Below are 13435 nucleotides of genomic sequence, written 5' to 3' on the forward strand. Positions count from 1 at the left end.
CCACAGTCGGCCTGAAATGTCTCCACGATGATATCCAGGTGGATTCACAACTCTGATACTCTACCTGTTGTGTTCTGACTTTGTTTATTTCATGTACCCAGCTTCTAAATCTGAGTCTGACTCACAATATATGCTTCAAAATAGAGACACGAAGTAGTTTCACCGCAGTGCACAATAAGTCTTAGTGATTTATCTTAATTTCCTAAAATAAGTTCTATGTCAAACTAACATATTATTGTTAATATGACGTTATAAACCCTTCCAGTGTGTCTTGGTTCATGTCCCATAGTTGTGTTTGAAATTACATGTCTATTGACTTCTGTCAGCAGGGAACAATACCAACACAGACAAACAAATCCAGCAGGAGCAGGCAAGAATCCAAAATCTAATAATCAGACGAAAAGGTTAAGCAAGCAGGTCAGGCAGGCAGAAACAGATTCAGGTGCAGGACTGCAGGTAACAGGATGCAGGTTTTCTGGTAAACACAGCAAGGTACAGAGCCTAGAGAGCAAAAGACATGAAGCACATGGGAAACAAACAGAGGAAGTATGCTGCATGCGTTTCCAACACTGAATAGAGCGATGGAAGTCAGAAATTTCAGAGCTCGATGACATAAACGCACCAGATATCACAGCGATAAGGCAACGCACAGTCTCTTCCAAGCATGCTAAGTAGGTACTTTTGCAGTTCAGATGCTTCCCATACAAATCAGTTTGTTGCAGTTTGTGCATGTTTTCTGAGTATGCACTGGGTCACATTCATTGGCACCGTCTACTTCCGACCTCTGAAGTAGGCCATGAGTGGAGAGGTCAGGTGAAAGGGGGGGGTGAGGGCATCTGGTGGAGAGCTTGAGGAAGGCACGTCTGGTGAATTGTGAAAAAGTCATGGCCTGGGTGAAGTGTGAAGGGGCTGAAGGATAGGAATAGAAAGCAATGCGGAGGGCTGTGGTAGAGAGAACAACAGAAATCTTTGCAGTACTCTGGATGAAGTGCAATGATGTGGAATTCAAACCGCCAGCGTTTTTATATAATGGTGTGAAGATTGTGATGGCTTTGGCAATGCTGCATGCACACACACACACACACACACACACACAGAAGAATTGAATTCAGCGACTACTGGGGAGACAGCACGGCTGAGCAAATGCCACTGCTATTTAAATTTTCATCTAAGCTAACTATCCTTCACATGAAATCATCTGTACTTCTGAGTGAAGTCACAAAGTGACACTAACAACTTCAACCCACTTTGTTCTCGTCATCCTTGTTAACACTCACGCCATCAACTGCTGTTATCGATTTCTTTTCTTTCTTTTTTTTAAATTTCACGCCACTTTTAAGAAATCCTGCAGCATTCTGCTCGTTAAATGTTGTTTCAAGAAGGAGAATAACCACTGCAATAAGAACAGGGGTGAACCTTTTAGCCTGTCAGAGATACGACCTATCAACGTTAATGGCCTATGATTTTCACTTGTTCCTTTCTTCAGAGTAACTGTTAGTGAGGTTAATGGCAAATGTCCTCGTGCTGAGCTGTTATGCATCCTGCGGCAGCAAATGATAGTGTTTCACATGTCACTGGAGAGGAATCCAACTTTGCAGCCCAATATCAAGCTGCAGCCACCAAAAAGACGATCAGATCGGTCAAATCTCCACAGCAATATCTCTGAAAATCAGACTAACCAGCTGGATTCATGGACTAAACTCTGATAATCTACCTGTTGTGTTCTGGCTTTGTTTATTTCATGCACCCGGCTTCTAAATTTGTGTCTGCCTCACGATTTACACTGCAAAATAGCGACATGAAGAAGTTTAATTTGATTTGTGTCCGGTGGTTTTTAAGAAAGATCGCGCTAGCAGTGGTTGAGAGACATAGACAGTGAATAAGAGTGAGTGAGCACCAGCATCGCTAAAGCCTGTTAATCAAAAAGTTGTTTCCTGATTGCTTCACAGCCAGACTGCGTTATATTGAGATCTGTTTTTTAATATTAGAGATAAAAAAATCAAAACAAATCAAGCAAAGAATCTTGTGAGTATGAACTAATCTGCTCCATGTTTTCCTTACTGAGAGAGGTTGACACGTACTGTCACACCACATTCCTTCAGACACACAAGAGGCCCACATGGTTAGACTTCTGCTTATAAAAAAACACCAGCAAGATGATAAATAGCAGCCGCAGAGTGGGTTAAGGTAATGGAGTTTTGCTGGTATGCAGGGCTGAGGAAAAAAAAACAAGACAAGCAACATGGTTTTCTGGCAGTGGAACATCTGAAATCTCCTTTTAACACGTCTCTCAGTCTCCAGCACATCACACACACACAAACACACAATTTCACTTGCTCTCCCTGACTTAGCATCTGTTGTTCGTTTTTGCAATCTGGTCATAATGTTATTTTTATTGTCAAGTAGGAATTCAGGATAGAAGAGGAAATGAGGTGACTTTTGGCCACAGTCAGCTGCAGTTTTTGTTTGTTCGAACACACCAGAAGAGGTGCAAAAAAAAATCTCCACATGTGCACGTACTGCAATATAATTAAAAGGTGAAACTGTGAGGCATCATTAGTTGAAATAGAACTGGCAATATGGTCTTTATTCACTGATAGCTCAGGCTTACACAGCATAAACTCACCTGCAGAGCTTCATGGGACATGATGTTAGGTACAGTATATGTCCTATTTAAAGACTTTATAATCTTGTTCAGTCCTGTAGTTTTGGAGACGAGACACAGCATGGAGCACACAGGCTTCATATGGCTTCATGCAGCCCCCCTAAAGGGCCCACCACAGCCATCAAAAAAGTAAATTATGCAAGTTATGGGCTGCAGGCTTCATTTTAATATGCACTAATCAACGATCATCTCATTCTTTGGGAGCCTGGTAGGGTAACAAAAAAAAGAGAAAGCAAAACAAATAAAGTCAGGTATGCGAGAGTTGTTTTTGTCTCAAGGGCCCTGCGGCTTTCCATTATGAGCCAGAGGAAAACAAAAACGTTTTCATGGCTGAGTCACTTGAGAAGCCCGAGCCTGCCTGTGCTACTGGCACCAGGTTGTTTCTCACATTAATCTCTATTTGTTTATTCATTCATTTATTTCTTTAGCTAGTGTTGACTCACTTCTTTGTGTTTCCTCCACCCATACACCTTCTCTCGAACAGGAGTAGGTAAGTCACATCAAGACTCTACTTGAATAGGTAAAAGAACATGATATGTTTTCCAAAGCGGGAAAAATCATTTCCAATTCGATGTCTGGCCGTCCTTGGCTTTAAAAATGAAGTCCCACTGCTTTCTTCACACCTTGAACATGATTCAAATTCATGGAAGTGTTATGATTATGTTGTGGTCAAAATGGTTGTGGGGTGGTGGTGGAAGGAGGGGAGTTCAATTTGCGTTTACTTTGAACCACAACACCGCGGACAGCACAATAGTTAGCATTCATGGTGCATGACTGAGCAAAGAGAGATGGCAGTGACAGTGGAGGAGAAATTTAATCTGAAGAGAAAAATAAGAGCAAAGAGAGAGGCCAGACAAAGAAAAGTTTATCCATCCATCTTTAATAATGAATCCACCCTTCTTTTTTCTTTTTTTGTTGTTGTGACAGTTGTGCCTCCCCCTTGTGCTTCGCATAGCATGACCCATGCCCAACTACTGTCACAGCACTACTGATTGCTCTGTGACAGCGTACCGCACCGCCTCCATCAACACACACACCCACAGCTCTTCAGCGGCTCTGCAGCTTCCCTCCCCCTCGCCCAGGTGTACTGACCTTGCCACTAGTTGGTGTTACGGAAGGCTGAGTCACCACTCACACATACCAAATGTGTTCTTTCCCCCCAAAGCCCTTCTCTGAAGTCTCTGTGCCTGCTGCCGCCTTCAAAGCTGAATGACAGAGCAGGGGACAAGGCGAGAGACCTATATGTTGACAGGACATCCTCAACAACTTTGCTGGTCTCAGCTACACACTAGGGAGGATCTAAAGCAAGAGGTTGTTGTTCTTTCTGACATTTCAAAACTTATGGATGATGTCATGATAAGGAAAGTCAATAACTTTACATTTTTTACATCTTAAGTGTTTCTCTAATTTTAGCTGGTGATTATGTCATTGCACACTGCAGTGGAAACAAGGTGGAAGGTTGTTGGCAGTTGGCCTTACTTATTGATATCGCGCCAAATCATGAGAAAAGTTAGTCACGTTGAGCAGGGCTACTCTTTATTACTCTTTATTATTTACAGAGATTCAACAATCCCCACCATGAGCAAGCACTTGGCTACAGTGGCAAGGAAAAACTTCCTTTTAAGAGGCAGAACCCAGCTCATTGGTGGGTGACCATCTACCGCGACTGTTTGAGTTAGAGATGGAAGGTGGGGAGATTAGGGTACATTCAGAGAATCCGGTACTGTGATTTTACCATTCATTTGAGTAGGTGTAGTGTGTTTGGGCTGGGACGGTGCGCCATCCACCTGTGGCTGTCAATCAGACGCTCGGTCTTGTCAAACCTCCACAGTCAGCCTAAAATATCTCTGAAACTGAGACTATCCAGGTGGATTCATGGGGCTAAACTCTTGATACTCTACCTGTTGGGTTCTGGCTTTGTTTGTTTCAAGTACCCAGCTTCTAAATCTGTGTCCGACTTATATACTATACTATTATACTGCAAAATAGTGACACAAAGAAGTTTAATTTGATTTGTGTCTGATGTTTTGAGAGTGGTTGAGAGACATAGACAGTGAATAAGAGTGAGTGAGCACCGGCCTTGGAAAGCCGGTTAATCAGCTAGATAAAAAGTTAATTCTTGATTGTTTGACAGCCGTTATGTTCAGCACAAACAGCCTGAAAGTAACCTGATAGTATCAGTGATGGTAATGATGAAATAGTATTTGTAGTAGACTGCAAGCAGACTCAGCCATCCGTCAATCTGAATCCATAAGAACCTGCGAGATGAGAAAGCAGAAAACCTCCAGGGAAGAAGAAGCTCAGTTAGTGATGTGCATTAATTACTAAAAAGCTCTGATGGAGAGAGCAACACCGGTTGGCATCATCGCACCTAGTCTGCCTGACGCATTTAGCCTGTATTCTTTACTGTTTGAACCGAACGTTTGTACCCATGTGTGCATCCGCTGCTTTATTACAAGATCAAAAGTGACAGTGGGAAATAGCAAGCTAATTTCACAGCTCTTTATAGCAGAATACGGATATTGCAGTTTTAATTAGAGCCTCACTTACCAGCAACTCCCACCAAGGACCTTCCAGCTAATGCACAAGATATCCCTCCGTATCCTTAAAGCAGACACCTTGTCTTAATTTAAATGAGCACAAGTGGAGAGGGGGCTTCTTCATAACAGCGTAAGGTGTCTGCAGCCCATTCAGCTCGAACCAATTTACTCCGTCTGCCTCCCTCATGGTCTATAAACAGTAACACATTCTTTGTTCCACAGAGCACTTTAGCTGCTGCAGTTAGAGCTAAGATTGACTTGCTCTAAACAGAATGAGAAATTGCCCGGTGATTTCATATGTGCTGTATGTTTCTGTTATCGTGTACAAGAGGAAGCTGTCAATGCCCTTTACGGTGCACATTGCACTAAAGGCCAAGAGTCTGAATAGTTATCCTGGTGAGTAACTGCAGGAATGAATGGCATAACGAACTCATGACGTCTTTTACAGTAATTTTTCTTTCAGCCTGGGATTTGACATGCAGAGCCTCACAGCATACTCTCTAATGTGTGCAGTGTCGTCGTCAATATACAGCAAGACCTTTGATATTTTCAGTAGTTCTGCTTTATGTTCTGCAGTCTCTGGACCGAAAAGAAAAGGCAGCTACTTACTTTATATTTCCCCCCTTTTTTTTTCTCCTGCCTTGACCCGGAGCATTCTCTGTCGGGCTTTCTGCTGAGTGCAATATTTCTTTTTGTGTGTGTGAATTTTTATTTATTATCCAATCTGCTGCTGTCAGAACGGGGCCCCGTGTGCTGTTTGATACTCCTTTTAGATTGACGTGGTGATCTTGGATTATTGTTTCCTGTCAGTCTGAACGGATCAAAATGGGTTTTTTGACCTGATTTTAAACTTGCCGCTGGCCTCAGTGAAACAGTCTTACACTGCTCAGGGTTGTATAAATGTGTGAACAAATAGTTTACAGTATTATAATATAACTGACTGCAGAGAAACGTTGCGTTACCCCACTACTCATCGAGCTCCACTGGCTTCCTGTAGCAGCCCACGCTTAATTCAAATCACTAATGTTTGCCTATAAAGTGGTCTTCGGTTCTGCATCCACTTATGTTACCTCCTCCAGTGAACGACGCCTTACTCCCTCTGGCGTCCTTCTCTACTTTCAAAAACCTCCAGCTCTTCAGAGATTACCTCCTCTCCAACACTACCAACAACTGGACATGATAAATCTATCCCTCTATACAACTGTCACGTGACGCACGAACACGTTGTCACTTTGTACCTTTTTTTTGTCGCTTGACTCTCATATGACCGTGAGTCTTTCTAACCTGAAACACTGTTATATACTTTAATGTGAGTGTGGTTAATGCTGAAGTCAGTAGTCTCTTTTATCCCTACGATCCAAGTGAAACAGTGCGATGTCATTCTGGTGACAGCAGGTCGAGTGCCACTCGAATGCTCCACTCCAGCACAGACAGACAGACAGGCAGATGGTCTCGAAGGCCGACGCTGCCAAAACCCCCATGAGTAGTCAGGGAGAGAGAAACGGGATCTCATGTGGAAGCCCTATCTAGTCAGCAGTTTGTTTAAAACTAAATAAACCTGCAGCATAGTGTTGTTTTCCTCACTGCACTCTTTACCTCTGCATGTAGCCTCTCTCCTCTGTGCAAAAACCATTATGCACTGATCTCACTTCCCTCGGCTGCATCACACTTGCTGGGGCCCTCTTTGGATTTTCTTCATCTTCCTCGGAGGACCCACTGCTCTTACTTTCTCCCTCTCTCTTTCTGAATGCAGAATTCTCCCTGTCGGCTTATTGATTTTGGTTTTCATTCCTCTCAGCCTCCTCCTACTCCCATGCTCCAGTGGTTGTTGGATCAAGCCAGAGCTTGGCCACAGACTGCTTCCCCCATGGGCCTATTGGGAAAATCAAAGATGGGACTGTTTAAAATGGAGGAGGGTCACTGGTTCAAAGAGATGTTATATACAAATAGATGTGTGGATGTATTTTTGGATCAGGAGTTAGTTTAGAATGATAAATATTTAAGATCGCTCAGTTTGAAAAGTTAATATTTAAGGTGCTCTGATCCTGATCTTTGATTTTTGGGGCCGATCACTGATCGCTGGCAGCTGTATCAGTGTCACAGTACCAAAACTAAACTGGTTCATATTTATTTAAGGGGTTGTGTGTCGCCTCTGTCCATACTGAATACTGAAGTCATAATCACTTCTCCCAGATGTTACAACGCTGTATTGCTTCTGTAGATGTCACCCCAGTTAATTAACAGCTGATGAAAGAGAACGAAAACATTCGTTAAGGTGATGTAACTACACAGCAGTGACACTGTACAAACTACATCTGTAGCCTCAGTATGACGTGTATTAATTTATACTATGGGCACCATCACTAAATGTATTAAATACTGCATTTTCTAGTGTATTTGACCAAATTTCAAAATTCCTAAACTCTCCGTAAATTGCATTTTGTTTTGGGCCTGCTGACTCTGGCTTTTAGCATATTTTATTTATTCAGAGGGTTGATAAAGGGTGACAGAGCGAGGGAGGCAGCGAGGAGAGACACGGAGTCAACTTAAGGCCAGTAGGAGAACGCGGAGCTCCAGAGGCTGCAGCCTTTAACCACTCGGTGAACTGAATGGAAATGTGCTGTAATGACTTTTTGCATATTTTACAAGTCTGGTTTCGAGGCTCGAGTTCACCTCATCTATGACTCCATAGTCTCAGCATCCTAAGGGTCTCCTGCATGTGATGCTGACAGCGTTACAAAGACCATTAACTCTGTTTATAAAAAGTGGAATAATCTGATTATTTTTTTCTCTTCTCTCTCCAGTGAGGGACGTGTGGAGGTGCTGGGAGGAGGAAGTCTCCAGATCTCCAATCTCACAGAGGAGGATGCTGGCACCTACACCTGCATGGCAGACAACGCCAACGCAACCATCGAAGCGCAGGCGCAACTCACTTTACAAGGTAAATTTAACAACCTACATCTGCTTTCTTTTGTACACAGTGATATGCAGTGTGTAGAGGTAGAAGATCCAGTGCCGCATGATTTAAATCAGAATTTTGTAGTTCAGAGTCAGACAAAGTCAGAATATACTCATTGCTCTATTTTTTTTCTAAGTAAATTAGGAATAAAATGACCGAACAAGCTAAAATTGAGGCTCTGGAGACAGTGGCAAATGGAGAGGCTGTCTTTCTGTCACTCAAAATAGCCTCATTTTATGTGATATTGTTTGGGAATGAGTTTTTAAAAAATGCCTAATGGGACCCATAAACCAAACCTGAAACAAAAACCTCTTTTGAAATGAGCAAGCTGTTTGTCTAGCATGCTTAACTGTGCAGAGGTAGCGGCATCTCCGTGTAGACATCATGGAAAAGGACATGTTTTTGTGGATATAGTGTTTACAGTGAGCGGTGTATTCAGCATGAATAACATATGGAGTGTTTGCATCTGTTATTTTACATAACTCCAACCCCACGCATGAATAACGGAAAGATTTGAGCTGCATGGCAGCAGGAAAGGCGAGTGCAAGAAGTGAACTGAAGATTGAAAGAGTAGCTGGCTGGTGTTTTGTTGAGAAGACACACATGCAGTACACGTCTGCAAGAGAAGCCCCATGATACATTTGTTCAGAGTAAGACTGTAACAATATCAGATTTTCATTACACTATTATGATGCCCAAATGAATTCATGATAATGATATTATCACAATGTCTATAGAAAATGTTTCTTTTGGCAAATTAATTACACTCAACTACAGCTGAACCAAGAAGCAGAACCAGAAATAATTTAAGAGGCTCTGGATTATTTACATGATATTGATGTTGAGTGTTGTGCAACATGTGGAGGAGAAAACATCACACTGGTCAGGAGGTGTGCAGGAAAAATAGGCCAAAAAAAATCATGAAACAAAAGAAAAAATGTAGTTAATCTGTTTTCACATTCCCTCTTCACATGCAAACAGCCCATTCACTCCCATTCCCTTTCACATGTATAGTATAAGAGCATGCGTCTCCTAATAGAATTGGCAAGGTCAACAAGTACCAACAAAGTCTCATTTGATTCTTCAGTATATTAAAAAAATATCGTACATTCAAAATAAACCAATTCTACGTACAACATGCTGTATTTATGTTAATTATCTGAGATTTCTTCACATGTCCAATATCCAATCAAAGCCAAGAACCTACCTGCTCACACACCCCATAAAAGGGTTTACTGTTGAGGTATGCTTCCTCTTTAAGAACCAGCGCAAGATGATTGCATTGATTACATTATGTAATGTTTTAAATGTGATTAAAGAAATAAACCTAATGCCAAGATAAAGAACATCTGATATTCTAAAGTAAAAATTCGATACAAACAAAAATGGCTCAGCAAACGATGAGCGAGTTGCTGCTTTGTCATTAATAACACATTGAATATTAAATAAATAGTACACACAATAATCAAGATTGCTTTTGGAGCTGTATATGTATAATAGTGTTTCTTTACAGTACGCACATCCCTGTTTATACTCTGTTTATTTCCTGTTTATAATTTAAAACAACAAATCCTGGCGGTTCACATGCTTCTGGTAGAAATGATGTTCATCTAACGTCAGGTCAGTTCTGTGAACAAACTGGACTGCTGATGCTGAAAGTATTTATCACTCAAAATTCAGTGTTGATGATCAGATTTAAGCTTCAGGCGTACTGGATTTGAGACATATTTTTTTAATGAGTATTAATTATCACACTTTCACAAGCAACAGCTCTGATTTCCCAAGTGATTTCTGACTAATCTTAACTTTCAAAGTCCTGCTTTGAAAGGTATGAACCTAATTTGTGCCAGGCTGGTCTATAATAAATACATAAATAAGCTCGGTGCTAAAATTCATGAATAAAAAATCTTAAGAAACCCAAAATGTATGGCGTGACGAGTGGCGAAAGTCCCACAGAAATCCAGACATTGGAGCACTTTGGTGACTCGTCACCTGCTGTTTATTTTTTCCACCACGCTTTCTTTGTCTTCCCAAATATTAGTAACCGCTCTTTGAAAAATGTCCTCATTTCCTCTCACACTGACAACTAACCATTTCAGACACTGTATCCACCCGTGTCTGCGATGTGAAACTACAAATCAAGTGCACTTTATCCACAGTCTGTGCAAAAGTGACAAGCACAACAACCGTAAATGTTGCATCACGTTGTTTCTTTTCTGTTATGCTGAAAAGAAAATTGACATCACTGATTGTCTTCATTTAAAATGTGCTGTCCTCCACCCAAACTGTGCGAAGTGTAGCGATTGATTAGGTCACTTCACAGCTTCAACTATGGTTCACCTATGGGTGTAACTCAAAGGAAATCTAAAGAATAAGTAACCCACAAGTCCTGATAAGGTAAGGTAAGATAAGATAGACTTTATTGATCCCACACCACAGGAATTCACTTGTAACAGCGGCTCACAACACACAAGGTGGATGAGAAAAATACTCAGAATAGGGGCGTCCTGGTGGCGTCTCCACGTATGAAAGGCTGAGATCTTCCTGCAGCAACTTCTTCCTGTGGTCCATGGACGTTCCTTTTCCCCGTCTCTCTCCCTGCTTTCCTGTCTGTCCTCAACTGTCCGCCCTCACAAGTTTGAAAGCCGTCCAGGTTGTGCAATCAAGTTTCTTTGATGCTACACTCTCGATGCCCCCTCTGTAGCCTGGTTAGTACCGTAAGCTCGTCCATCTTATTGGGAGGAGATCTTGCGTTCACCATGATATTAAACAGTACACATGGTTTGTACTGTCTTTTCCATTACTGGTGCTTAGATCCAGCTCTGCATCACCGTCTCCTTCTCCTCACTTCAGCATAGATCTCAAGTCTTTCCACAGAGAGTATGCTGCCTGGAGCAATGGATTTTTTTTTTTTTTGTGAATGAGTCACTCAATGTATTCATGAAGTAGCCTGTATAAAAGTAAAAGATAAATCACTGATCTCCATAGAGAGACTGGTGTTGCAAAAAACATAAAAAAAATTACAGTAAAATACCAAAAACAGAAAGAGGTGGTCAAAGATGCTGGAACTGGTTGCCACCCATGCGGTGCCATGGCAACATGCATAGCTGATGTTAAGGATACAGTTAAAGGTTTGGCTGTTCATTGAAATCACAATCTTCAACTAAAAATGTCAAATAATGTGCAATATTTTGGATTTGAGAAACAGATATTTCAACCAGCTGACTGCAAAACTAAACAAATATAACTTGTGTGTATAAGACTTGTGTTCATGAGAAAAACCTACAGATTTAAGTCAAATCATCAGACACACCCACAGTAATTACTGTTGTCAGAGCTTGTGTCGATGAGGAAAAATACACGCGATCTCAAACATGTCGTGTGTGCTTGTATGCTTTTCCCAGGCGAAGCACGTCAACAGGATTTACTGTGAAATAACTTAAGAACAGGGGGGATGGGGGGGTCGGGGAAGACACCCTGAGGCTCCTTTCCTGGGTTCATTGCATTTCACACACAGCCACATCATGCTATGACTCCATCTCTTTCTTCCCAAATCCCTTCATCTGTTCACCACCCCTCCAACACCCTTTCATCACTTCCCGTCACTCACTGTGATTAAAGGAGACAGTAATGGAAAATCGGATCAGGTCACAGGAGGACATCTGACTTCACTCGTTTTTTTAGTCTTCAAGTCTCTCGCTAAAATCCCTCAGGTCTCTGACCAAAGACCCCTGCCAGCCTGCACCTCCAGTGTGACACGACTGTTGAGGATTGATCAGGAATAATTGTTGAAAGACATCAGTCATTGGAATTTGATAAAAAACTGTTTGATTAGATCCCACGCTGTAGACGCGAAGCTCTTATTGTGTTTGCTTCATCCACATTCATGAAGAAACCAGATTGTGGCATTGATTGGCTCTCTTGACAATAGAAGTGACACTTGAAAGGTCAATTGATTCCCTCAAGAAGTAGTTGCGCCTGTAAAAGACACTCATACAAATCAGTGCGATATGAATCTATACCAACAACAAAACGCTTTTTTCCTGTGAGTGACTCCTTCCAAAACACCTCAGGGCCTCTTTTGTTGCAGTAACAAGGAGAAATTGTGTATTTACGGCTAGTGGCTTTTCATAAACACTGGACAGTCTGTGCTCAGGATGAGGATGCACGGAGTCAGCCTGGGTTTTGATATGGTAAAACATTGTTAGGTCTCGCCTGGGGATAGCTTGGAGGGTTTGAGATGCAGCTGGTACTCATCTGTGGGGGGCTGCAGCAGGTGTGTGTGTGTGTGTGTGTGTGTGTGTGTGTGTGTGTGTGTGTGTGTGTGTGTGTGTGTGTGCACAATAACACACAACCATGCATACATAATGAAGCCACACAGCTATAAACTTATTATATACACATTCACATGTGCATGATGTTCAGATTCAACCATTATTCAAAGATTGAACCTACCTTTTTAATTAACTTCACCACGGCGCTACAGGTAAATAGGAACAACTTTAACTTTAGCTTCCACAGTCAATAACTTGAAGTAGGGATAAATATATATTATATTAAATATGTAAATGAGGTATTATCACCTTAATAATTCACTATTTTGCTGCATTTCCAGAACAGAAATCTGAACATTGGATAATGCCAGTTTTAAAATGTTGGTTTCGTTTTGTCAAATCAATTATTTTTATGAATTATATGGATTATTTTTCCATGTTTTTAAGTATAAAATGTTGCATAAATCAGGCTATGAATAATATATGAATCACCCCTCTGTAAAAACACCTTCAGACTATAGATTGTAATAAAACTGGAAGGTCTGTTGTATGTAAGTGATACAGAAGTGGAGAAATGTGGCGAAAACAACCTTATATATAATACATATCACCATGAAACTTCCCCCGTTGATTACTTACATTAAGACAATTATTTTTTTGTATTACAGATTTTGTGTTTAAATATGCAACTGAGGCATTATCTAATGTTAACTTTTGTTAAAATCTACAGACACAAACACACACAGTGTTTCTTTCCTCTAGTCTGAAGCAAGATTTGAAGCTAAATAGCCAAAAATCTCAAAATTGAGTTGTGCATGACTCATGAAAATATAACTTGTTTACCTGTACTGTCTTAAAGTCTGCTTAGTTGCTAATATGCACCTGGAATACATTTGTACAATATGTACTATTTGTGAAAAGAAAGTACCCAAGGTTTGAAGTTGTTATATGTATTCACAGTGTACTAAAAACAAATTCAAAGTAATATACAGATGTT

At 41.1% G+C, this 13435-nt stretch overlaps 1 protein-coding gene across 9 annotated transcripts in view; it reads left to right on the forward strand.

The window, feature by feature from the left end:
• The window catches only part of neo1a (neogenin 1a), a 160193-nt gene that overhangs the window by 90033 nt on the left and 56725 nt on the right, over positions 1–13435 (forward strand). For all 9 annotated transcript variants that reach the window (XM_019275835.2, XM_019275839.2, XM_027280994.1 and 6 more), the window contains exon 5: positions 8010–8146. In XM_019275835.2, coding sequence (XP_019131380.1) covers positions 8010–8146 — 137 coding nt within the window. The remainder of the gene's footprint in view (positions 1–8009; positions 8147–13435) is intronic.

This window comes from Larimichthys crocea, chromosome VIII (assembly GCF_000972845.2).
Source record: "Larimichthys crocea isolate SSNF chromosome VIII, L_crocea_2.0, whole genome shotgun sequence".
Lineage (NCBI taxonomy): Eukaryota > Metazoa > Chordata > Actinopteri > Sciaenidae > Larimichthys > Larimichthys crocea.